Source organism: Bicyclus anynana, chromosome 1 (assembly GCF_947172395.1).
Source record: "Bicyclus anynana chromosome 1, ilBicAnyn1.1, whole genome shotgun sequence".
Classification (NCBI taxonomy): Eukaryota; Metazoa; Arthropoda; class Insecta; order Lepidoptera; family Nymphalidae; genus Bicyclus; species Bicyclus anynana.
The window spans coordinates 19,286,099-19,313,001 of record NC_069083.1 but is presented as its reverse complement, the minus strand read 5'-3'; the positions used below and the strand labels follow the sequence as shown (position 1 = coordinate 19,313,001).

Below are 26,903 nucleotides of genomic sequence, written 5' to 3'. Positions count from 1 at the left end.
ATGGACATCAGGGTGACGTCTGATTCCGTTCCTCGGGCGCAGGTGGTGAACAGCGGCGGCACGGCCGTCATCAACTGCTCGTGGGCGGGCTGGCCGGCACCGCGCCTGGAGTGGCTGCACAACGGCGCGCCCGTGGGCGCGGGCGTGGGCGGCGGGCGCGTGCGCGTGCAGGGCGGCGGCGAGCAGCTGCTCATCGCGTCCGTGCAGCGCGCCGACCGCGGCGTGTACCAGTGCGTGGCGCGCAGCGACCGGGACTCCGCGCAGGCCAGCGCCGAGTTGCGGTTGGGAGGTAAGGAGGGAGAACAGGGAGGATCAATCATGTAGACTACTTTTATAACACATGTGCTCGTCTCTTATTTCACCAATTTCAATATCGTAATGTATCTCATTACGCACTTGTGCGTTATCACGGGTTATTTTTGGAGTTTACTTCTTAATAGTCGATTTTTCATATATAGCCCCCCGGTGTGATAAAAATATGAGCAGTAAAATTCGATGGATCATTGACAGCGTTACGTTTTTCTGCGCAACTTATTCTGCGCACCTTTCACATGCGCACGCTGTTGGAAATTCAAGTGATGAATTTGCTAAGACGTTTGTGAAAAGTCCCAAAGACAGTGGAAAAAGGCTACTCGAAGACTTACGGCTCGGGCTAGCAATATCGCCTCGGCTGTAATTTTCATCTTAACGCACTTATATAATAATGTACTATTACGAGTTTCTATATATGTTTGACTAGACGCCTGTACTGCCTGCACGTAATCGGGCAGCCAGTACAGGCATAGTGAAACAATGTTTGTTATTTTAAGGTACCAGTAGATGTCACTCTTAGAGAACTTTGACACAACCCTTTATTACACTTTAAAAACCATATTTTTATGAAGTTTTGCCTGAGGCTAATATGAGTTTTACTTCAATCGTGTGGTCTACCATCACATTCTTTTTTTTTTGTTTGTTTAATTCTGAATATTTTTGATTCGAGTCAGACACGGCGCCCGAGCTGCAGTACACGTTCATCGAGCAGGTGCTGCGGCCGGGGCAGGTCGTCACGCTCAAGTGCTCGGCCGCCGGCGCGCCGCCGCCGCACTTCGCCTGGCTGCTGGACGGCCAGCCGCTCAACACCCTGGCTAGGGGGCACAGGTACACTCATATAAACAACAGATTAAGCTGAGACAGTTCCAATGCTTTATATGATAATAATATAATTTCAATACATAGATACAGCATAGAGCAGTTTGCGATGAAGAGCAACGAAGTGGTGAGCTACCTCAACATCACGGCGGTGCGCTCGGAGGACGGCGGGCTCTACACCTGCAGGGCGGCCAACTCGCTGGGGGAGATCGCGCACACCTCCCGCCTCAACATCTATGGTACGTGTTGTTTGTGACAGATGCTGCATAGAGCGATTAGTGAAGAGCAACGAATGGTGAGCTACCTGCACATGGTAAGTACTTTTTCCTGTTGAAGAGGTTTGAGGATAATTATTTTTCCAACATATGGTATATGAGTATATAATATGAAATATGATGGCACGTTTTTGAATACCTCACCGGATCAGTTAGGGATATTATACAACCAAGAAGGCCTTAGTTTAACGTTTAGCTCCAGTCTTTTTATGTTTTTCAATATAGACTGACCCGAATGACTTATTGACCTAATATATTTTACAAATAAATGTCATACGTGTAATATTCATTTTGCTACTAAGAATTTTAAAAATGGTTATACACTATCAAATAGATGACTATTTTTTTAATACTTAGGCCACACAACCTAAGCAATTTGGCTAAAAAACGACTTAAGTATATAATGTTAAAGGTATTTCGAAAGCCACATTAAAACAATTAACAAGATATAAATAAACGTTAATATTATTCTATCTGATTGGGTGGTCTTTTATTATGTTCATTTAATGAAACCAATAAACTGTGTATCACACACACACGGAAATGTTACGGAAATTAAACCAATGAATCCGACTGACCTTTCTCCAAAAAGTTACGCAACCTATCTTCATTACGGAATAACGGGAAATATACTATTCGAAGTGTTTTCCTCTAGCAAAATATAGGACCAAATGGTCCAAAGCCAAATAAATATTGTATTGAAGTTTTCTTTTAAATTATGTAATTTAGACACTTTTTAGATATGTTGGATGTTTTAAAATCACCTTATCGTTAGCGTTAATACATGATGATGAATTCCTAATTATAATCTAGTATAGAAGTGCACTATCAATTTATTTTCAATCTAAGACCACAACAAGATTATACATAAATGTATGTTACGAGTGTGTTTAAGAAAATAATGTTTTTTGTTACATAATTTTTCGGTTTAAAGTTACTAACTAATATTGTCTGTTTTTTACAACTGTATTTCACTGCAATTGGAAATTATTATGCCGTTGTTTAATAGTATTTCATTTGTTTATTGACTCTCAGATCTTCATTAACAACGTTAATCACAGCATTTTATATTAGAGCTAATACTACACTTTAAGCCTAATGATATGTTTAATATAAATATAATTGAATAAAAATATTTGGTTTACGGTAGTCTTCTTTTGTGCGTACAACTCTATGCGGTTTTCCTACTAAATTATACTGGTCCCAATTGAACAAGCCACAACCAAGGTTCTGTATCAACCTCAATTGCAGGCCCGCCCTACGTGCGCTCCATCGGCCCCATCAGGGCGGTGGCCGGCCGCGAGCTGGTGCTGTACTGCCCCTACTCCGGCTACCCCATCAGGTATCTATGGTGTTGAGTAGACTAATGAGATGTACCCTCGTGGAATTCACATGTGTTTCATAAAAGACGTCGCCGAGGTGGAAAGTATGATGTATTCTCTTAACTCCTAAGTCGTCATCACATAAAAGGTACAAGGATTTTAGTAATTGCAAGCTTGCAATTACTTTGATTACAATGCAAATCGGCTGGTGGCATAAATATTTCAATAAATATTAAAAAAAATGATTGCTGCTGCTTCTACACTTTCTAGATTGAATTGAAGCTGGTGTTACTTTGAGAGACTATGTAGAATGTTCTTTGCCGTGTCTTACTTGACTGAATAAACGGGTTTTCATGAAAAACTGCAAATTAAATAAATTATTTATTCATTACATAATCAAAATCCGACATAAAGGAACGTTGTCATGTGACTAGATGTAAAAGGTTGATAGTAGAATTTTATTGTATGATTCGCATTAATATAACCTATCTGATAGAAACTTTAGGTAACGTTCCAATCAGAGCACGAATACTCGAACTTTGAAAACTAGTTTTGAATGTTGAATAAATCTCGAATTGAGCACGTAACTTTGCCACTCAGCACAAGTTTTAACTGATGGTAAGGAGGTTGATTGCGACAGCGCACATCAGTGAACTGCACTGATGACGTAAGACAATAAATTAGGTTAGAGTCGCCTAAAGATGTACACTACGTATGTCAAACCTCTGCAATATTACAGAACTTAATATTTCCTGGGGCACGAGCTAGGCAACTTACATCTACTTTATTGACGAACATTCAAACAAACATCCAAAGACGTTATGTTAAAGAGTAACAAACATCCAAACAAACATCCAAACATCCATACAAACTTTCGCGTTTACAATATTAATAGGACATTATGGTGTATGTGTGTATGTATGGCACACCTCACCTGAAAGTATATTGCAGCTTATATCAACTTCAACACATTAAAACATTCTTGATAATACATTACTTGATTTGGTTCTTCAGAAATTCCCCTTTTCAAAGTAATTAGTGACTAAGTCAGTAACTTTAATAATGATATTAAATTACATTTGGTGAACTTTTATAGTTCGGTTTTATTATCGTTTCCTGCCGAATGGTTTCAATAAGTTAAAGTTTGAGCGGCGCCAGCAGCGACGGATCTCGTTAGCAGATAAAGTGTTTTATGTGTTCCGTTTATTGGATATCTGAACCTTTGTGCTATTATGTTATCACTGTTACAATATCTCTAGCTCTTCATTTATATGATGTAAAAGTATAGACTCTGTCTGTCTGATCTCATACTGTTGGGGCATAGCACCTAAAATGTTTATAAAATGGCATTGGATAGTTACCAAGGAAATGTGATTTTTTACACAGTAAGATAGCAATAACGCAGAAGTTATTGCCTAAATCTAAGGGGAACAAAATTTATAACAGATGAAAAGTATAAATTAATGCAGACAAAATATACTTAGAGTTTCTGAGTTATTATCTCAGAACATAATTGTGAACTAACTAGGACGAGCTTGTGCAGTAAAGCAAGTCAGACACGAAAGGAACTAACCAGTTTTAAAAATATCGTTGGCAGTTTTACTTCAGGCGAGTGATCTAAATCACACTCGTTTTTTGGGAAAAAATATTTTATTAATTTTCGTTGTTATAATATCATAATTGAACAGTTCCGTGCGCTGGGAGCGCGACGGTAGCCAACTAGAGTGGGAGGGCAGCGCGAGTGGCGAGGGCGCGCTGAGGATAGCTCGCGTGGAGGCGGCCAGCGCCGGCGCCTACACTTGCAGCGCTGTCGGCCCGCACGGAGAGATAGCGCGCCGCGAGCTGCAGCTCATAGTCAGCAGTGAGTATATCTCAGCTCTCTCTCTCTCTCAGCGCGCTGAGGATAGCTCGCGTGGAGGCGGCCAGCGCCGGCGCCTACACGTGCAGCGCCGTCGGCCCGCACGGAGAGATAGCGCGCCGCGAGCTGCAGCTCATAGTCAGCAGTGAGTATATCTCAGCTCTCTCTCTCTCTCAGCGCGCTGAGGATAGCTCGCGTGGAGGCGGCCAGCGCCGGCGCCTACATAGATAGATAGATAGAATAGACAGTATTATAGCCCTAGAACTAGGCTGTGCTTTGCATATAAAAAATATCGATTCTCTTTCCAGACCCTCCAGAAATTGAGCCGTTCTCGTTCTCGGCGAACTTGCAAGAGGGCAAGCGGGCGCAGGTGAGCTGCAGCGTGGCCTCGGGCGACATGCCCGTGCGGTTCGCGTGGCTCAAGGACAACGCGCCCATCGCTGCGGACCTGCAGGTGCGTGCTGATGACTTAGCACCATACACGTTTACAGGGGCACTACATAATAGTCATTATTCTTAGGCAATGTAACGTTAACTTGATAGATGGGCCAAATGTTTTGATCACACATTTACAGACAGAGTTACTTATACTCATTATTTAAATAATTATGAAAGATCATTATACAATTTACTTATACGTTTAATCTCTTTAAAGTTGTCCCATTTAAAACTAAGGATCATCGAAACTATGAATGAAGTACTAGTTAATTAAGACAAACCACCACTCAATAGGTGGAAGAGCGCGCCGCGGAATTTTTCAGCAACCTCGTATTCAAAGAGGTGTCCGCGCGCCACAGCGGGCGTTACACCTGCGTGGCGTCTAACAACGCCGCCAAAGTTAACTATACCGCCGAGCTGGTGGTCAAAGGTAACGCGGCGACTGCACCGCACGCTAGACGCACGCTTGCACCTCGGAGCGTTACATGTTGGTTACACGGATCGAGCACCTCAGCACGCCATGCACCATCCACCGCTTTTGTGCACAATTTGTGGCCCTCATTCAGAATCTACACTAAAAGGACATGTTTGGAAATTGTTTTATCCTATACAGGAATACTGTGACAAGGATAACTCTATTTCTATGCGTGTCAATTTGGGTTTAAAGCCTAGCAGACCATGGACATTTTATCGCTCGGTAGTTTGGTCGGATGAAACAACTGCGCTAGATCGACTTAATTGGGTGATCGGCAGCATCTGTACAATTTCTGGTGATACAATTATCTAAACTTCATAGGCCATCAAATAGCTGTTGCATAAGCGATTGTTTATAGTTGTTTCTTTTAGCGAGACTACTTTTGCAACAATTTATACAACAGCTAAATGAAATACAATGGTTTCCCTGTCGCGTTAGGAAGTACACAAACTAACCAAAGGATTGTTATCACGTAGCTTTTTAATCTAACCAAACTATCAGCATTTAAAAGTCTATAGTGTGTGATGACACTTAAAATTCTGAATAGGCCTATTATATCATTATGTTCTCTGAAATGTCCTGTATTAAATTTAATTCAATGTTTTTCGTTAAACTTAATGTTTTCATCAGACCATGAAATCATGTGTATAATTGTTTACTTTAATTACGCTCGTTTTAAGTCATAAATTGTTTTTAGTAATGTTAGTTAAGTGTAAACTCTTTGGAACAATTTCTCGTTGAGTAAGTATGTAGATACTTACTCAACGAGAAGATAGTATATAAAATACCTACTCCGTTGGCAGCATTGTAATACGGTTCAGAGAGTATGGTTGCCAATAAAATTCCAGGCACACGAGATTTAATAGCTAATGCTTCAAATTGACAAGAGCAGGACCAGATTTTAGGACATATTCCGTGGGTACCTACCCCACAGTGTGATTCTCTGATTTAAGTGATACTTTCAATATAAGTAACATATTCTGCTTGTTCCGTCAATCCTTGTTCTTACAGAAATAAAAGTACCTACCATACCTCAATTAAAAATTCAATCGCAAAGTTTTATCTTTCAAATTTAACCCCAAGAACAAACTTTTACTTTTAAATTTCAGTGTTTCTGTTTATTTTAATCTAAAATTCCCTCGAGGCTTTTAGAAAGTATTCTTTGATGGGAATCAATCAAAGTCGTAAAAGTAATTGAACTTATGGGGTATAGTAAGCCGTAAAGGCGAAACTTTTTTGAATATCAAATTCCAACATTTAACTGTGTTTTGAATTCTCTCAGTGTAAACGGTTGGCTACGATTCATTGATTTACATCGAACCCTAATTGAACACTCCTAAATAAACATCCCTTCGTTATACCGCAATGTAATTCCGTTTTTTGTTCCGCTCTACAAATCTGGATTACAGATGGCTTTGAGGAACGGGTAATTTCTCTACAACAGCTTTTTTGTAATGTTTAAGTAATTTAAGAAAGTACGTAGTGTTTTTTATGATGAAAGGACTTTAGCAGTGGTATATTATTTATTTCTTTGTTCTTTACAAAACGACAATATTTTGTTTAAAGTTAATACAAAAATAAAGGTTATACGTAATGAAACTGTCATAGTTTCTAGAATCCCTATTATAAAAAAATTTTAATAAAAAAAATTCAACCGACTTCCAACTCAAAAATTAACCTAAACTAAAAGCAAAAAATAACATCTTACCTATGTGCTACCTTCTGATCAGTTTGAAGGCGGTGCCAAGCCAGTGATGTTTTAATTCAAGCCGTTTAAATTAAACAATTTCTGTGGTTCTTTCAGAAACGGCTTTAATTAAAACATGACACTGGATTGGCACCGCCTTCAAACTGATCAGAAGGTAGCACATAGGTAAGATGTTATTTTTTGCTTTTTAGTTTAGGTTAATTTTTGAGTTGGAAGTCGGTTGAATTTTTTTTATTAAAATTTTTATTTTTTAATTTTTAGTGTTAGCACACCTAACTGAGTGTGAACAAAAATTAATGAGCAATTAGTTGAAACGTTATTTTTTTATGATAAGTATCTAAGTCCTACAATCCCAATTTTAAAAATACTACCTTAACTCATATACAAAATTTCCCTCCCCATTTATCCACACGTAATGGGTATGAATATTCAGAAAAACTTGAATGGTGACTCTCCTCCGTCTTCATCACCAGACCCCCTATGCAGTCACAATCCATATGGGTGGAAAGTTCTTATCAATATAAAATTTATCAAATCCAAACATAAGGTAGCTACTGTGAACCGTCGAGGAGTTCCCTTAACTCTCCTTCATCTTCATCACCAGACCTCTAATACAGTCACAACCTATCCAGGTGCAAAGTTCTCATCAATACAAAATTATCAAGTCAAAACACAAGGTAGCTACTGTGAACCGTCGAGGAGTTCCCTTAACTCTCCTTCATCTTCATCACCAGACCTCTAATACAGTCACAACCTATCCAGGTGCAAAGTTCTCATCAATACAAAATTATCAAGTCAAAACACAAGGTAGCTACTGTGAACCGTCGAGGAGTTCCCTTAACTCTCCTTCATCTTCATCACCAGACCTCTAATACAGTCACAACCTATCCAGGTGCAAAGTTCTCATTAATACAAATTTATAAAGTCCAAACACAAGGTAGCTACTGTGAACCGTCCAGGAGTTCTCTTCACTGTCCTTCGTCTTCATCATCAGACCCTTAATACAGTCACAACCATCTAGGTGGAAAGTTCTCATCAATACAAATAAATGAAGCCCAAACAAAAGGTACCTGCTGTAAATCGTTGACGAGTTCCATCGTCTGTGTATCGGCTCCATCATCAGACCAACTCCAAACCTTCATAAAATTGTAGTAGTTTAAAATACCTTATGGAAACACTAACAAACGCACTAGCCGTCTCTACGATTTTCAAAAGTTCCTCTCGATTTCTCCAGGATGCCATCATCAGATCCTGACATGAAAAAAATGGGACCACCCTGGAATCAAGCCCTTCAAAACAAAAAAAGAATTTTCAAAATCGGTCCACAAATGACGAAATTATCGCTGGACATACATAAAAAAAAAAAAAAAAAAAAAAAAAAAACATACATACAGCCGAACGTAGAACCTCCTCCTTTTTGGAAGTCGGTTAATGAAACTACAGTAGTTTTTGCATATTATCCAATAATTGTTGAGCTATTTATAAATATACATTTGTAATACCTATAAATAAGAAGTTATGTCCTACTGTGACAGAAAAATATTTGAAATATATAGTTTTTCAGGCTTGTGTGTTAAAAACCCTAAAAATATAAGCGAATGTCAATATTCATACATTACATTACTAGTAGGTATAAAATAACAGCTTAATTTAAAATGTAGGTATCTATACATTTCCGACATTTACACAATTAGTTTTCCTTTTTGTAAACATTTATAGCTGCTGGATTTGAGTAAGTATAATATAATAGGTAAATACTACACGTACACAAGCATATTTTTATGGGTGTCTTGATGCACCATAACCTTGATATAACTTTCCCTTATTAAAGTAATACATTGATTACCTGCGGTGGCTACACCATTGTCACTTTATAAAAGCTGAACGTTTGTCAGCCGCTCATCCTATCGGTAGGTGACAGTACGTCAGGCAACTATAATAGAGCTTAGAGTTAGACCGTATCGTAGCTTTTAAGGGCAGCAGCCCCTAAACGGCATGTGGCACGTCGATTCTCTTTCCACGATCGCAAACGTTTCGAAAACTAGAAAAATTTATGGGAACAACAGGTCTTGATCAAGTGATCTGTCAATAGCAAATGTCATTACCATACATTTTTCTAGTTGTCAAAGCGTTTGCGATCATAGAAAGCGAATCTACTTGCCACTTGGCTACAAGGGCAGGAGTCAAGAGACCAGAGCTTCAACCTTCAAAGTGCTGTATTGCACTTGTGTTTCTTAATATAAGAAATCATAATATACCTATATATTGTAATGCACCAAACTCCCTTGCCTACCTTTAGTAGGAGCATGAACAGATACTGTGATACTTATAAAAATATGACGATGGTATGGCCACCACGGGCTGCTAGACCATAAAGTCAAATTAATAAACATTTCCCCCTACTTTCACGCTGCAGTATCGCCAAAATGGCTACAGGAGCCCTCGGACGCCGCGGTGCTGGCGGGCGAGCCGGTGGCGCTGCACTGCCACAGCACCGGCTCCCCCACTCCTCACACCACCTGGATGAAGCAGAGAGGTACGACTTTGGGGATACAATCAAAGAAAGTTTGAATACATAGTTTGGCGAGTGCACAGATAAATTAAGCAAAATAGCGAGGAAGAAGGTGAGACACAGTAAATCAATTTTATCATCAAGATGACGGTTACTAAAGCTATGCAATGAATTTAGATATGCTATCTGTAAGTTCTGCATCCCTGTAGCACTGTAATAGGCCTATCTCTTTGTATACTTAAGGAACCTGTTTTATGAACTTGGTTTCACGAATTACAGCAATCCAAAAATAGTCTAGTAGAGTCACACTATTTTTATGGGCAGGAGAACAACGTTGATGCACTTTACGTGGGCTCCTAAATCTTACGCCCACAAGTCTCGATATCTGCTCTAAATTTTCTTGGCACAGTGAATCTCTACAATGATGAGACATTCCCCTCATTCACCATAAACTTTTAGCAAACTATGACGCGCGCAAATGGTGACTATACTTCGAAAATCTGACTTGAAACTTTTTGTTGTAGCCGGTTCTGCAACAGATTTCGTGCCCATAGTGAACCTCGGCGGAAGGTTCCAGTTCCTCACAAACGGAACCCTCTGGATTGAGGCAGCGCTGGCTTACGACGAAGGATACTATATGTGCAAAGCTGAAAATGGAGTCGGCACTCCACTCTCCAAAACTATTTTTGTAGCAATTAATGGTGAGTTATTTGGAAAATTTAAAAAAAGTTAATATTACGTCTTTTTTACAATCTTTTGTCGTAATATATTAAACTAGCGGACGCCCGCGATTTCGTCTATATAGAAATGTTTTTCTAACTTTTTTTCTTATACTTACAAGAGCCTTTAGATCTTACTAGTCCCGCCCTGTCTCAAAATCCGTTTTAAGCGGTTGTCTGCTACTATAACTATACTATACTACTTGTAACTATAAACCACCTCCAGGACAAATTAAATCTTTCTGCGTCAAACGGTTTTCGAGACTTCGTGACGAGTGACCTTTCGCTATTATATTATACATATGTAATGAAAATAACGGTGGAACGAAGATGAAATCCTTTTGGAATGTATTTCTGTATTACGTGTACATTGATCAGAGCCGGCGCGGTTCGAAGTGACGTCGCACAACGTGTCGGCGCGGCGCGACGCGGGCGCCACGCTGGCGTGCGAGGCGCGGGGCGACGCGCCGCTGCGGCTCGCCTGGTCGCGCGACGGGGCGCCGCTAGACCTGTCTACCTATAGGTGAACACATGCCTACATGTCCTGCCTTAAAGTTGTTCTAAATCAAAGTTTTTAAACACACGAAAAAAGTGTTTGTAGGATAGTTGATGAAATCGATAACAAATCGAGAACTATCACAATTTATTATCGAGAATACTGAATACCGAGTATCGTTTTCGACATGTCATCATCATCATCACATCAGCCGATGAACGTTCACTGCAGGATTTCCAAACATCACGATACTGAGCGGCTCAGTATCGTGATGTTTCGATATGTAATTCACAGATTTTACGACATAAATAAGTCGAACTAATATAAAGTTAGCAGATTTGGCTGAGAATCAGAAGGTCCAGTACTAAAGATCCAGATTAAACAGCCGTCACGAGTTACTTCAAGGCATGATACTGCCTGATATATATCTCCACTCATATCAGTTTAACATATGGGGTTGAGAGAGACAATATGCAATAGTGTCACTTAGTGATAACACATTATGCAGAATTAAAACCATATTTTTGCCGTTCTTTAATAAAGAAAATGGTTGTTGATATATTAAGCAAAGTGTGACTTTTTTCTACAGGTTAAGTATATCAGAAGCAAAGACTGATAGTGGTTTAAGGTCCCAGCTGTACATCAGCCGTACCGACCGGCAGGACTCGGGCGTGTACAAGTGCCAGGCGGTGAACGCGTACGGCCACGCCGACCATTATATTTATCTCTCCGTCCAAGGTACTAAATCCTCTTTGCACAAGTTTGTGAAAGAAGAAAAAATATTAGAATATATAAGTGAACAATTCTTGTAATGTTAACAGAAAAACCCGAAACACCTCAATCTTTATCCGTAACCGAGATCCAGTCGCGTGCGGTGCGGCTGTCGTGGAGCCTACGCTTCGACGGCAACTCGCCGCTGCTGGGCTACGCGCTGCAGTACACGGCGCTGTCGGCGCAGGGCGCCATCCGCGTCTCGCACTGGGACGGCGCCACCACCGTCAACGTGTCGCTGCACGGCACCCACTCTCACTCGCACGTCACGTACGTTCATTACTCGACGGCAACTCGCCGCTGCTGGGCTACGCGCTGCAGTACACGGCGCTGTCGGCGCAGGGCGCCATCCGCGTCTCGCACTGGGACGGCGCCACCACCGTCAACGTGTCGCTGCACGGCACCCACTCTCACTCGCACGTCACGTACGTTCATTACTCGACGGCAACTCGCCGCTGCTGGGCTACGCGCTGCAGTACACGGCGCTGTCGGCGCAGGGCGCCATCCGCGTCTCGCACTGGGACGGCGCCACCACCGTCAACGTGTCGCTGCACGGCACCCACTCTCACTCGCACGTCACGTACGTTCATTACTCGACGGCAACTCGCCGCTGCTGGGCTACACGCTGCAGTACACGGCGCTGTCGGCGCAGGGCGCCATCCGCGTCTCGCACTGGGACGGCGCCACCACCGTCAACGTGTCGCTGCACGGCACCCACTCTCACTCGCACGTCACGTACGTTCATTACTCGACGGCAACTCGCCGCTGCTGGGCTACGGTTGTTTCCTCCTTTTAATCGGTATCCATTAGGATTTCGTGAGATTATATTTAAAATACAATTCTGCAAATCTAGCGACGTGACTATGTCGATTAATTTTAATTTTTGTATGAATGTATGCGGAAGTACTTTCCTGGATGAGCTTTAATAAGACCCTATTACTTGTTAACTATTTACATGTATCACGATCTTTATCTATTGTAGACTCACAAAGAAAGGCGACATCCATTACGAAGCGCTACTGAGCAGCCTACGACCACACACCGCCTACATGATCCGCATCGCTGCCGTCAACCAGATAGACCACAGTGCTTACACTGAAGCTGTCGTCGTCAAGACTCAAGAGGAAGGTACTTTTATCATCATCGTCATCATTATCAGTCGATAGACGTCGATTGCAGGACATGGGTCTTTTATAGGATTTCCAAACACTGTAATCCTGAATATTATCCAGTGGCATCTTGTGACCTTGTTGTTGATGATTGGTCGCTCTATTCATTGGGAAGGTACTACGTACCTCGCTCATCGCTGTTTCAACTTTTTAATGAGTCCTTGGTTGGGCTATAAAATATTGACCTTTTATTCTTCCAAGAAGTTTTCACTAAAAAATAAATCAGCCTTGAGTTTAGAATTTTAATGTGTTTCACCCTCGTGACCTGAGCCGAAGATTCAGATTATTATTAAAAACAGATAGGCATGGTTGCAAGATTTTAAAATTGTCTGACGATGCCAACTAGCATTTTTTATTCTTTACAAGTTAGCCCTTGACTACAATCTCACCTGATGTTAAGTGATGATACAATCTAAAATGGAAGCGGGCTGACTTGTTAGGAAGAGTATGAAAATCCACACCCCTTTCGGTTTCTACACGACATCGTACCGGAACGCTGAATCTTTGGCGATGCGTTTTTGTCGGTAGAGTGGTAACTAGCCACGGCCGAAGCCTCCCACCAGTCAGACCTGGACCAGTTAAGAAAACCTCTATAAGACCTGGACCAATTAAGAAAACCTCTCTATAAGTATTCATACTTACAGAGAGGTTTATTTTAATGATTCAGTCCAGGAAGATGATATAAACTATATGTTTGAACAATTCCAGCGCCATCGGAGGCGCCGAGCGGCGTGTCGGTGTCGGCGGGCGCGGCGGGCGAGCTGCTAGTGGCGTGGCGCGCGCCGCCGCGGGACGCCTGGCACGGCGAGCTGCTGGGCTACTCCGTGGCCTGCGCCGAGTTGGGACCTGACGCCGTGCCGCTGCCGAACTCCACCAGGTAGCATTGCCAACCGTACTACTATTGTACCTCCTATATTTCGTTTCTGCGTACTATATACTGTTGGAAAAGTATATAATACGTACGCAAAAATACTATATTGACAACACTGAAATCTAACAAACAAAATTTTCATTTTAAAACTTTATAAACATTAGATTTTGACATGCAACAGCGTCTAGCCTTTCTGAACTTATCTATCTTACTAAGTTCCAAAGGTACCGCAATATGCATTTCAATCATTTGAAAATTGCCTTCATCATCGGTTTTGCACCGCCATGAAACTGATCAGCATGTAGAACATGATAATGTACACTACATTCTAATACATACGTACAATATACTACATTAAAAGTGATATTTTATAAAAAAAAATCAACCGACTATTAAATAATTATGCACCGAAAATGACGAACAAAGTTACCCTTAGATATGGTATCTTAATTTCATTTAGTCGCATAATAAACAACGAAAATAATTTGAACATATTAATAAGTACCCAAGTCTACAATGCCGAGTTGGGTGTTCAGAAAGAGTAATAACTGTATACCTAAAAGTATGCCTCCTTGCCCGGGTGCACCGCGGGGGATCTCGCTCCCCCGGTACTCTCTTCCAACCCCTCCCGGGGTTGAGGTTGTTAATGAATACCCATACACTAGAGTTTCTGCCCATGAATATCTCCATTCGCTTAGTACTTATATTCATATATTCATAACCATGAATATAAGTACTAAGCGAAAGATAAGATAATTTGAAAAGGTAATTTTTGAATCGGATACTATACTGGTTTTGGTATCTGATATCACTCTGTATCATTTCTGTTTAATGTTTATCTAAAAACTATTTTCAGAATTCAGTATTAGAAAATTATCATTGTTTGTTGACACAATGGCGGACTACGACATATCAATTACCCTTAAAAGTCGTCTATATTCCGGATAACATGGCATGGATGATATACGCAAACAGTAAAATGCTTCCAGTAGTTTAAACTTGACGCGTCGTTTCTAATTTCAGAACTCTAACAGTAAACGGCTGGTCAGCCACCGAGCTGACGCTGTCTGCGCTGAAGAAGTTCACGCGCTACGAGGTGCGCGTGCGAGCCTTCAACGGCGTCGCCGCCGGGCCCGCCTCCGCGCCCGTCACTGCCACTACTCTAGAAGGAGGTGCGACCAAACACAATCCCTTATACGTCCACACCATCTTTTTCTAGCTAGAATCTTGGCGCTTGACAAAGAACACTCTGAAACTATTAAACGATTCGCAATAATTTCAGTTCCAGAGGCGGCTCCGACAAGGGTGACGTGTTCTGCGCTGTCGTCTTCGAGCATCAAGGTGTCGTGGGCGCCGCCGCCGCCGGCCTACCGCAACGGCATCATACAAGGATACAAAATAATCTACGCGCCACTCTCCACGAGTCATGGTAACTATGACTATAGTCCCCTTCTATTTGTTCCATGTTTCAAATATAGAATTCGTGATTGACCCCTAGTATTAAAGTGCAAAAAAGGCAAAAAGATATTGATCGCCTTTAGGAGGGCCGTGTTTTCTGTTATGATAAGTATAATTAGTCCACCGTTAAGAAATCCGTCTACTGTATGAGTCTCTTATCAAGAATATGAACGAAATTGTATAGACACAAACATTAGGTCTTGAAATTTTTGTCACAGGATTTATTTTTATAGGCATCTGTAGGCCTTCCATATACCTACCCAACGGCATATGTCGTGTAGCGAAATAGCAAAATGTTGAATGTTGAAATTTAGCTTCGGAGTAATATCAGTCCTATATTTTTCTCCCCAAAGTAATAAAAGAGAGCGATATTTAAGGTTGTGCCCCTATTGGTTGACATTTGTGTATTTCTGTTCACGATAGATATACGTCGTTAGGTCGCGTTGAAATTTGTCAACGCTTTTTGAATTCTGATTATCAATATCAAGTATTTAGTATTCTTCTAGGAACTAATGCTATAAAAATTAAATTGCAAACATGTTCATTGTATTGTGGTATTTTTGGAGGTTAGTTTGGCTTCATATAATGGTAAGGTAGACCAGCGTGTGACAGTTGTCAGTTGACGGACGGTGCATTGGTGTGAACACTGAAGATGCACACAGAAGCGCTTTTTCTTCCATTTGCAACGCTGACATGCAACCAACGCGATAATCTCGCGAACAGAAATAGAGAAAATTGCGGTGAAACCGGAAACAACGCTATATTTCATTGCGTTGGTAAGAATGAACTGGGGCAGGTCCGCCGCCATTGGACGACATTTTGACTATCTTCTCTTCACTTGCATGTTAGCGTCACTGACCACACACACAAAGCTTAAAGGAGTTCCCAAAACACACACGGCACCTCTGTTGCAGCGGAGGGCGCGGAGATCAAGCGCGTGTCGACGACGGAGACGTACCTGCACGCGCTGCACAAGTACAGCAACTACTCGCTGCAGGTGGCCGCCTACACCGCGGCCGGCGACGGCAAGCGCAGCGCGCCCGCCTACTGCATGACGGACGAGGACGGTATGAGCCTCAGACCAATTATAGAAGGACCCGTATCACACTCATAGTCACAAGCTAAATTGTCTGTCATTTTCTGAGGAAAACGAGCTTTGATTTGGTATATATCTTGTACTAAACTAGAAGTTTTTGCCCGTTTTTTACACCTCTTTCAACTTCACAAAAACATTTTTAAGGAGCTCTTTAACCGACGAACGCAATTACAACTATTTAACATCGATTCTATAGAGACAGTTTTTGGTAATCGCATTAGATCGTTGATCATATACTTTCACAGAAAAGTAACGTCTAGCGAGGCAGGTCCAATACAATAATTGGTCTGAGGTATGAGCCCATGTATTGTGCTGCTTAGAACAAAGCTCCTGGGCCTCGGATTGGATACAGATGTACCAATGGTCGCTCTCCAGGACATTCTCAAGCACTCTTGCAGTTCAGTCGGCTTAGAAACCGACGAATATGTATGAAAGGATTAATGAGAATGGAAGAAGCAAGAGAGGTATGCAAGGATATGTGCAATGTTGCAAGTATGCAAGGGTATCTGCCTACCCCTATAAGAAGGATTTTTGGTATGTATGCATGTATGGTAGCTATTTACTATCTAAAAAATAGAGAATTAAATTTGAAAAAATAATATTTAGCAAAGCACCAGCAGGATTTCAAAAATGTCAGCGTGTAACAGACAAATGATGGTATTTTTTTTTTATTTTAAGTGAAACAAATTTTTGTGTCTTTGAAATTGGTCTATATTTTAAAGTTTCTGCTTCCAATTTCCTAATGTGTTAACTCATTAGCTTTCTTACTGATTGACAGTGCCATCAGCTCCAGAGAAGATAAAAGCCTTGCCGTACTCCAGCGACTCGGTGCTGGTGAGCTGGCTGCCTCCCGTGCACCCCAACGGCGTCATATCGCACTACACCGTGTACTACCGGGAGGCGGGACGGTGAGTCGCCTGCTTCTGCTTCTGCTTCTCTGATACGAGTCCTGCGTACGGGAGCTAGAATAATATGCGTAGCTCATGTAATGCACAAAAAATCAATACGCTTATTAAATATTTACAAAAGGGAAGTTAAATACAATAACTAAAAGTTACGAAGATTTCAGATGCCACAAGCAATTCCAAGGCGGTTAAAATGTAGGGTACTCTTTAGGGACATAATCTTTAGTTCAACGTTTTTTGTGACAGGTTAGGTAAACACTTGAGCTTCACAGTGTCGGCCGATAACAACCCTGAAGTGGAGCTGATGTTCCAAGTGAGGAACCTCATGGAGAAGCAGCGCTACGAGTTCTGGGTGTCCGCCACCACCGGCTCGGGGGAGGGGGAGGCTACCCTCGTCGTGGGACAAGGGCCGAGCTCCAGGAGTAAGTTGTATTTGTGCATAAAACGATCACGGAAAACCTAGCTATTGAATTGCAATATTTATTATAGCATTAATAATTCGATAATCACATTTGCTTTTCTAATTCTCTTGTTTGATGTTTTTTAGCAGTAAATTGTTTAAAATTTAAAATTATACCGTTTACAACCCTTTAATTAAGTAAAGAGAAACCTAACTGTTAAACTGTTTATATAATAAGTAGATAAAAACTCATTTATCTAGCGTCAGGATACTCAAATGGCCAAAACTTTGACCCAAAATCAAAATAACTTTAAAAAGATTGAATGGGCATTAGGCACTCCTTAAGAATGGAGTTTGAGTTGTTGATTATGGTTTTCAGTATCAGCCGGGATAGCGTCGTTCGGCGGCGAGCGACGCGTGGGCGCTGGGCGCGGCGCGCTGCTGGCGTGTGCGGCCGTGGGCGCACCCGCACCGCGCACACGATGGGCGCACGCCCACGCGCCCGTCACGCACCACCGATACTACCAGGTCACGCGCTCCGGACATCTGCACATACGAGGTTAGTACGATATCCTGTATATTCTCATCGTTATCCTTTCCGACATAAACCTAGCTCACTATCATGGGCATTCAATTTCTTGACTTTGTTACATCTGATATCTGCGTTTACAATTGTGACGTTTTTCTTGGACGACCTCAGGATTGGTTTTCTGGCGACATATTGAGGCATCTTTTTCCGACGCAGTTATATAAGAAGGGTTCAACTTATCTCCAATTACAGGGGCACTAAAAATACTTCGAATATGGTCGTTGCGTAATAGTCAAGCAAAATTTTTGATAATGTATAATAGCAGTTTCAGTTAACTGGTTAACTTTTCCCAATAGTTACACCGGCAAATACACAAAACGAGTTGGAATTAATTCCAGAAGTGAACGAGCAGTCTTCAGGCAACTTCACGTGCACAGCCACTAACAGCATCGGCGAGGACTCGATCGTGTACGTGGTGAAGGCGGTGCTGCCGCCCGGCGCGCCGCAGCTGTCCCTGCAGTACACCACGGCCACCAGCATCAAGCTGCACTGGAGCCTGCCCACGTCTGACATCGACCAGCCTGTGCTCGGTAAGGACTGGAGAAGGCGACGCTATCGCCCATTGTCCCTGCAGTAGCCCGCTATCTCGACTTTTAAAAACACTTCTATTCATATGCGATGTATATCAGCGTTTTTTTCTATGAAAGGGATGCCATATTGCCCTAAAGTTAACAAAATGTTTGATTGCCATAGGATTTTTGAGATTTATTTTGTCTTTTCAGGGTACATTCTCCAGTATAAGCAGGCCTCTGAAACAGAGTGGCACAGCATCGAACTGTCTCCGGAACAGACTTCATACACTATGGACATGTTGAAATGCGGTACCACTTACAACGCCAAAATACAGGCGCAAAATAAAATCTCTCTGGGACCCTCCAGCGAAGTACTCACAGCCACTACAAGAGGAGGACGTGAGTATCCCAATAGTAATCTTCATCGATGAAACATCATCACCATCATTAACATTCCTTATTCGGCTAGCTGTTGAGCACGAGTCTCCTTTTAGAATGAGAGGGCTTAAGCTAATAGACTAAAAGTCTACCACGCTGGCCCAATGCGAGTTGGCAAACTTGACTTACAAAGAGAATTAAGAAAATTGTTAGACATGCAGGTTTCCTCATGATATTTGTCCTTCACCGTTTGAAGCATATTATATTTATTTTATTAATTTCTTCGAGGTATATTGTGGATGTAGATGACAATCAATCGGGCTTTTGTTTATGCTTAGAGGATAAAAACTTCCATATAAACAAAGGACTACTAATTAAATTGGTGTAGAGTATGTAGAACTGGACCTTGAATGTTTCCATAAATGTGAGGTTTGTCACAGACCACAATAATAAGTAGGATATATTCTGTCACTGCGTTTTTGCCATCAAAGATTTTGTGGCGGTGGCGTCTTAATTTTTTTTTGTTCACTATAAGCGATGAAAGTTGTTTAAAAAAATAATACCTAAATATTGTCTACAAAGTCGAATTCAAGAAGTAAAAGCGAAATGATGCATGTGATTTTGGAGGCACGTAACATAACTAATAGTAGAAAACTCTTTGATTGGCATCCCATAGTTTATATTGTAATTCTAAAGTATATTCTTAGCCCGTCAACGCGCATTTGACCAGCGCGGTCCAAATCCTCTTGTAAGAGCGAGTAAGACTGGTTATAAAAATATGAGGAGATGAGATGTTGCCGCTAGGTCCTAAAGCGCCCAAGGCCGAAGAGCACGTGCACACGAACGCTACGGCTATCAAAATAAACCTGTACGCGTGGCGCGACGCCGGCTGCCCCATCCTCGGCTTCCGGGTGGCCTACCGCCGCGCCGGCGACGACCACTGGATACAGGTAAGCTCTTCAATGCTTGCAAAGTAATGAATTCCACATTCAGAATACTTCGAAATTCGACCGACATTTTCGCCACTAATAATTAAATGGTATTTTTAACCGACTTCAAAAAAAGGAGGAGGTTCTTATTTCGACGCCTATGTTTTTTTTTTATTACTCAATTTTATTTTGTTTTTTTTGTTAGAAAGAAATAGTTTCAGATGGTCCCATTTAATTATTACGAAAATCCGTTCAGTAATTTTGTGTTAAAATGAAATTAACTGAAATAAATGAATAGAATTTTCCATTTATTTCAGTTAATTTCACGGCGCTTTCGCGCAAAACTTCGTCATTTATGAACCGATTCTGATAATTCTTTTTTTGTTGTTGGAAAGAAGATGTTCCGAGGTCCATTAGATAGACTACTGCCTGATTCCTTAATCGTGGAAGCTGGGCATTCTACTCGTAGATATTTTAAGTGCGTAGGTATATATTAGAAATGAAGAACCAAATCGCCTTGTAAGAAATTATTATGAAGCAGTGCAAAGTCTTGCGATACCTTACGGATCTTGATACAACAGTATTACTACAGACTAGTGACACGCGACTTCGTCCGCGTGAAATTCAGTTTTTTACAAATCCCGCGGGAACCAAGGACTTTTCCAGGATGAAAAGTAGTATGTGTTAATCTAGAGTAAAATCTATTTCTATTCCAAATTTCAGAAAAATTGCTTCGTAGTCGCAACGTAGAGGAGAAACATGTGTGTATGTTACACGACATTTCTCCTTTAAAATATTAGTATGATAAACCCAGCACTTTTATTTTTTGGACAGACAGATATGATGGAAAAAATCAGCCGCACATTTAAAGTATCGGTTGTGACAGGCCGGGGCGGGGCTCAGCGCGGCGCGGCACGTCGTGGGCGCGCTGGCGCCGGGCGCGTGGTACGAGGTGGCGGTGGAGGCTTGGAGCGACGCCGGCGTCGAGCGCGTCACGCTGCTGGCCGACACGCACACGCTCGCCGGAGGTATTCATGCTTTGCACCCGTTGGCATGCTCGTGATAAGCAAGGGCGGCGCGGTTGCTCCTACTGTGACCATATGTAGCACTACCCTCAATAAGCAATAAGAACGGCCCTATCTCGTATAACAAATTGCCGCGCTACTCACACTGTAACAAAGAAAAAAGACAAAATGTTGTCCTTGTCGCAGGGCGCATTCCCCCGCTGCGCGCGGCGCCGCCTCCGTCGGGAGCGCGCACGGGCGCCATGCGCACGGCGCTGGTGTGGTGCGCGGCGAGCGCTCTAGTGGTCGTGGGCGCCTTGGCTGCCATCTTGTGTGTCCTACACGCTAAGCGGAAGTGAGTATTTGCATGGGTTTGGAGTATGGCCCTCGAGCCTCGAGTTGACGGACACAAGTAGGTACCTACGAAGTAAAAGAAAGAAAGAAAAATATTTTTATTTGGTCGGCAAAAACTAAAGACTAAGCTTTTATAACAAAGGTCTCCCACTCGGCATAAAGCGGCAGCCAGCTGCAGCGTAATTTTATAAAAGCTAGAAAATTTGTCAGCTCATGCTCCTACTATAGTTGAGTACCGTAACCAACTATGGAGTTTGGACTGTGGTGCCTTTTGAGATAACAGGTTTAAAAATCCAGACCCTCAAACATCACAGTATAACGTATATTTTTATCAGCATATTATAAGACATGATACCTATCCCCATTCGCCAGACATTTGGCTTCAAGGCAACCCTTCGCTAGAGAGAAACCTGGCTTCATGGCAACCCTTCGCTAGAGAGACACCTGGCTTCATGGCAACCCTTCGCTAGAGAGACACCTGGCTTCATGGCAACCCTTCACTAGGGAGACACCTGGCTTCATGGCAACCCTTCTTTAGAGAGACATTTGGCTTCATGGCAACCCTTCGCTAGAGAGACACCTGGCTTCATGGCAACCCTTCACTAGAGAGACACCTGGCTTCATGGCAACCCTTCCCTAGAGAGACATTTGGCTTCATGGCAACCCTTCGCTAGAGAGACACCTGGCTTCATGGCAACCCTTCACTAGAGAGACACCTGGCTTCATGGCAACCCTTCCCTAGAGAGACATATGGCTTCATGGCAACCCTTCGCTAGAGAGACACCTGGCTTCATGGCAACTCTTCACTAGAGAGATACCTGGCTTCATGGCAACCCTTCGCTAGAGAGACACCTGGCTTCATGGCAACCCTTCGCTAGAGAGACACCTGGCTTCATGGCAACCCTTCGCTAGAGACCCTTGAACTGTCAAATTAAATAGTGTTTTTCGAAGAGTTGCTGCTGAGTTATTAAAAATTTCTTAAATATAAGTTCAAAAGCATTAGCAGATTTAACATAATTTCTTTGGTGTGGTGGTAAGTGCTGCTGATGATCCATCTACTTGGTCCGTCAATTATTATTATCTAACCAATATAGAAATGCTTTAATACTACCTACCATAGATATAGAATAAGTATCTGCCACACAACACCTACATAATTATTATCTCTTTACTCTGAGCCACCTATTAGGTATTATGCGTATGATATTGTGATTGGTGCGTTTAGAAAATATACCTATAGCATCACTATTTGGTCAGATTCTTCTGTCTGTCCAACGACCACTACTTGCGAGACAACCGCAAGCTGAGCGAGAGCAACGAGGCGGAGCGCGAGAAGCTGCGGGAGGGACACAAGCTGTACTCCTCCTCCTCCATCAACGGCAATGAGAAATCGAATGATGACTCCTCAGGTAAATTGCTTCTTTTGCTACATGCACGTCTAGGATAGGTACATAATAGAACTCTCAATTTGAATAGCTTTCATTATCTATTCTACAAAAATTGGGTCTTAAATTGTAATGTTTTTAATAAAATAAAAAATAACAATAATAATTATTGATAAGTAAAAAAGTTTACAAGAGTCGACTTTTTTTTTAAATAGGTCGAATAGTCGAATTTGATTTGGTTTGCAAAAAAAGTGTTCAGATGGGAATACTGTTTTATTCTTTATTTCTTTAATCTGTAGTAAAAATATTAACAATTATAAATGACAAAATCTTTTTAGTACTATAAAATTTAAATTACCCCGAGGTAAGATACAAAATGGCGCACAGTCAGCCATTGCAGTTAATGTTGCCAGCGTTAATTAAAATAAGTCAAACTTATATAATCCGGTTGCACACCGGTATTGACAATATTATGTATTATGTTCAATATATTTACAAATTGATTTGAAAACCAGTAGGTGGTGAAATAAATACGTACCATTACTTGTTTTGCTCTAGCTGAGCTGTATGAAATTAGTCCATACGCGACATTCGGGGGCGGCGCAGCGGCGCATTCACTGCAGTTTCGTACGCTTGCACGGCGAGACGATGACGCCGCGCCGCCGCACCGACGACGAAGGCGTGCTTGCGACCACTATAGATACGGTACATAACAATTATTTGACATAATTCTACATAAGCAACATTACGTTTTTCAAAAACATGTTTGTTTTTCGCAGACGAATCAAGTTTATCCAAATGTTCTACAGTGGAAGCGAGACATAGACTGCGCGCTGCCCCTGCCCCTGCACCCACACCTGCTCCCGCTACGCACTGGCGGGAACGCTCAGATTCGGATGATTATAGTGATAGTGCTGCCAACACTACCACTAAAGGTAAGTAATGTCTTATCATAAACTGGCGGATGGCAGTGTCTGTCGTATTTACCTATAGACCTTACTCTGTGTCGAAACTGTAGTTGATTAATTTTAAATATCTTAGCTTCAGGAAGCAACTTTGCTTTATAGATAGCATGCTAAGTCCTGTTAGGTATACAGTTTCATAGAATTGAGGCATTGTAGAATATTTTTTGACAAAAAAAAAAACAAATTTCATTAAGTATTACATTTTTACTTATAGGTTCAGGTGGTTCTGGCGGCGGCAGCGCGTACGGTAGCGGGCGGCGCACCGCCAGCAGGTAGACCAGGTACCTCCCCAGCCCCCAACACCTGCCACCATCACCTCGCACCAACGCACGACCACCACCACTCACCTGCACCACTCATCGCTGCCAAACACTACCAAAACTAACAAATATTGTACGCTCAATATCTGCATAGCTAAAAGTTTCACAGTAACTATATTTATATCACAGTATTTTACTGACTTAGTCAGTAAGGGGTACTAATGTAGAATAGAAGATTTTTTGAATAAGCACTGAAAGCATGCACCGCATGTTTGTATTTCATAATATATTATTAAACAGATTTTTAATACAAAAATCTGAGTGCTTAATGAAGGGTTCTAACTTAACTTAACTAATTAGAGAGGCCTCTGAAATTTTACTAATACTTACTTACCCTAATACAAAAGGTTCACTGATTTCACTGGTGTTAAATGTTGTTTTACTCATCAGCCAATTTTATTTAATAAAACACATTTTTTTAACAGTGGAGGTCAAAATGGGAGCGACGGTCTGTCGGGGGTGTTCGCTCCAGTACCTCCCGATATATCTTCACTAATAGATAAGTGAGTTAAAAAACTATAAAGTAAAATTTGCGCATTGAATGATGATGATGATGATGATGATGATGATGATGATGATGATGATGATGATGATGATGAATAAACAAATGTATTTGGACAAGAAGCATGAATAAACAAATGTATTTGGACAAGAAAACATCGGTACTCGTATCTTGAGAAAAAGTATGCGTAGCTTGTGTTGTGGGTCGTAAAATAATTGAAGAATATCCGATATATGTGAACCTACATAAATACTAATATAAATATGAAATACCTAGTTATTGGAAAACATCTATGCCCATCAAATATTTTGTAGTTGTTAGAATCGTATCTGATAATAAGATTATTAGCAGTATTTTTAAATGTGTATTGTATTTCAGGTACCAACAAAGGAAAGAACAAGAACGTCGGGAATGCACAATTCACGTCTAACATTCCATGGTCCATTGTAGATTTTATATTACTCGTATTTAGAGTTCAACAATTAAATCAAACAACCGCTCAAAGCAACCTCATCTGTTTTATATAAGTTCTTAAGTAAGATAAGTTTCGTTGCGCAAAAAAAAACTATTCTGATAAAGTAACTACTTGATAGCTTTTTATTAAATTTATAGCAACTTTTAGATTCTTGACCATTTTTAAAGTTTTATAAAAATACTGCAAATGTTGAAACTTTACATAATAGAGTTAGATCACAGTGCAATCTGACACAGCTTATTTTTACAAAGATGAAATCGTGTTAGTGACGATTTCGTGTTTGCGGAGACTTGATCTACTCGTATGACACTCTGGCGAGAAAGGTAATTAAAAAAAGGCGTTACCTAGCTTCACAAGGCTGATTTTTAAAATAATCCTTAAGGCAGTTGCCCAGTTTTAGCTGTCTTCAACCGACACAAAAGGAAATCTCATCTCAAATCGTTTGTATGTTTATTTTTATTTTTATATGTATGTTACGCGATTACTTGAAGACGCCATGAGCGATTTGGATAATTGAATTTTGTTCAAAAGAGTATACTATATAGTATGGTGGCCCATTGTCATCTAATTATCAAGATCAAAGGATGGGATCAGATCTTGACCAGAAATCGAGTTGAACTTTGATAAATTGTATGTATGACATTTTTTTTTCATAAAGTATTTTAAAGCACTACAATGTAATAAAGGTCTGAAGTCGATGTGATGATAAAGCTGAAACACAGATGAGGAAACTCATCATTATCAAACCCCTTATGACAATGACAAACCATCTAGGTGTAAGTTCTCATCAATATAAATAAATATGTCAAATCACTAGGTAGCTACTGTAAACCGTTGACAAATTCCCTCATCTATTTTTTTAGCTCTATCATTAGATTGACTCCAGACCTAGTGCTTTAAAATACTTAATGAATAAAATAAGAAAAGTATTAGTCATTCCTACGGTTTTTGAAAGTTCTTTCTGATTTCTCCAGGATTCCATCATCAGATCCTGACATGATGACAATGAAACTGCCACAAGAGTAAATTCTTTTAAACAAAAAAAGCATTGTCTAAATCACTCCAGGTGTCATTTTGTCGATGGCAGGATGTCGAGGAATCACATAACATACAAAAAAAAATAGAATTAGAACTTTATAGTGTCTGACAAAAGATTTTGACAATGCAAAGACACTTGATGCTTCTTCAAAATAATATTCTACAAAATATGTAAAAATTTAAGGTAGGTAACCATTTTTAATAGCTACTTTTTTCACCTAGTTCCGAGCCCAGGTGTCACAGAGCAAGTCTCCACAAATGCGCAGGTATTCAAAGCACATGAGACACTACTTAAACCCTAATGGTTTCATCTTTGTGAAAATAAGCTGTGTCAGATTGCTCTGGGTTCTTGGTCTCTATAGGTATATTTGGGATCAGCTGATGCAACTATCGAAATAAGTTAAGCCTATAATATTAAGAAAAACTTTCCTTTTTATTTTCATGAGGCATTTCCTCAAAATAATTTAATAAGCAGCGCTGTTTACGTAATTTAGAATTTTTGATTGCACATATTGATTTTATGTTTGATTAAACTTACCTACGATGAAGGTCATACTAATTATGTAAAAAGAAAGTTCATAAACACTTTCAAACCATAGCAAGACGAGGCTTACAACTTGTGATTTCGTCGTTCGAACGACATTCAATAGCTAAGTGTTAATAAAGTTTTATTACTTAAATAGAGAATAATATTTACCTATATAATGTGATTTATTTAAATGCTGTTAATGACAGTTTTTTTACAAAATAGTATTGTGAATTGTGGTGAATGGATGTGTAAATATTAGTAATATAAGTAGAAAATTTGATTGCTATTAATTATAATATGTGCGCTGAATAAAAGAAAA

The 26,903-nt window shown here is 40.8% G+C and overlaps 2 protein-coding genes across 5 annotated transcripts; both read left to right on the top strand.

Moving 5' to 3' along the window:
- Positions 1–5,843, top strand: LOC128198169 (cell adhesion molecule Dscam2-like). Its single transcript, XM_052882089.1, has 9 exons — positions 1–289; positions 987–1,140; positions 1,219–1,370; positions 2,658–2,748; positions 4,417–4,589; positions 4,636–4,731; positions 4,895–5,040; positions 5,319–5,454; positions 5,821–5,843. The coding sequence occupies exons 1-9, from the start codon at positions 1–3 to the stop codon at positions 5,841–5,843; spliced, it is 1,260 nt and encodes a 419-aa protein (XP_052738049.1).
- LOC112047973 (cell adhesion molecule Dscam2) lies at positions 4,901–26,903 on the top strand. 4 transcript variants are annotated; one of them, XM_052882103.1, is made up of 25 exons: positions 4,901–5,040; positions 9,624–9,743; positions 10,244–10,420; positions 10,817–10,961; positions 11,524–11,672; positions 11,756–12,440; positions 12,688–12,833; positions 13,583–13,751; positions 14,769–14,917; positions 15,028–15,174; positions 16,118–16,270; positions 17,078–17,207; positions 17,451–17,626; positions 17,984–18,163; positions 18,532–18,723; positions 18,916–19,104; positions 19,888–20,033; positions 20,899–21,040; positions 21,224–21,371; positions 22,628–22,779; positions 23,314–23,460; positions 23,535–23,690; positions 23,935–23,992; positions 24,466–24,543; positions 24,921–26,903. In XM_052882103.1, exons 2-25 carry the CDS (start codon positions 9,731–9,733, stop codon positions 24,970–24,972), a joined length of 3,879 nt encoding a protein of 1,292 aa, XP_052738063.1. In that variant the 5' UTR covers positions 4,901–5,040; positions 9,624–9,730; the 3' UTR covers positions 24,973–26,903. The 4 variants fall into 4 exon arrangements, 3 of the variants coding, with proteins under 3 accessions (XP_052738063.1, XP_052738089.1, XP_052738010.1); XR_008250918.1 differs by having other exon boundaries at positions 4,917–5,040; positions 5,319–9,743; positions 23,935–24,001; positions 24,921–24,981; XM_052882129.1 differs by having other exon boundaries at positions 4,917–5,040; positions 5,319–9,743; positions 23,565–23,690.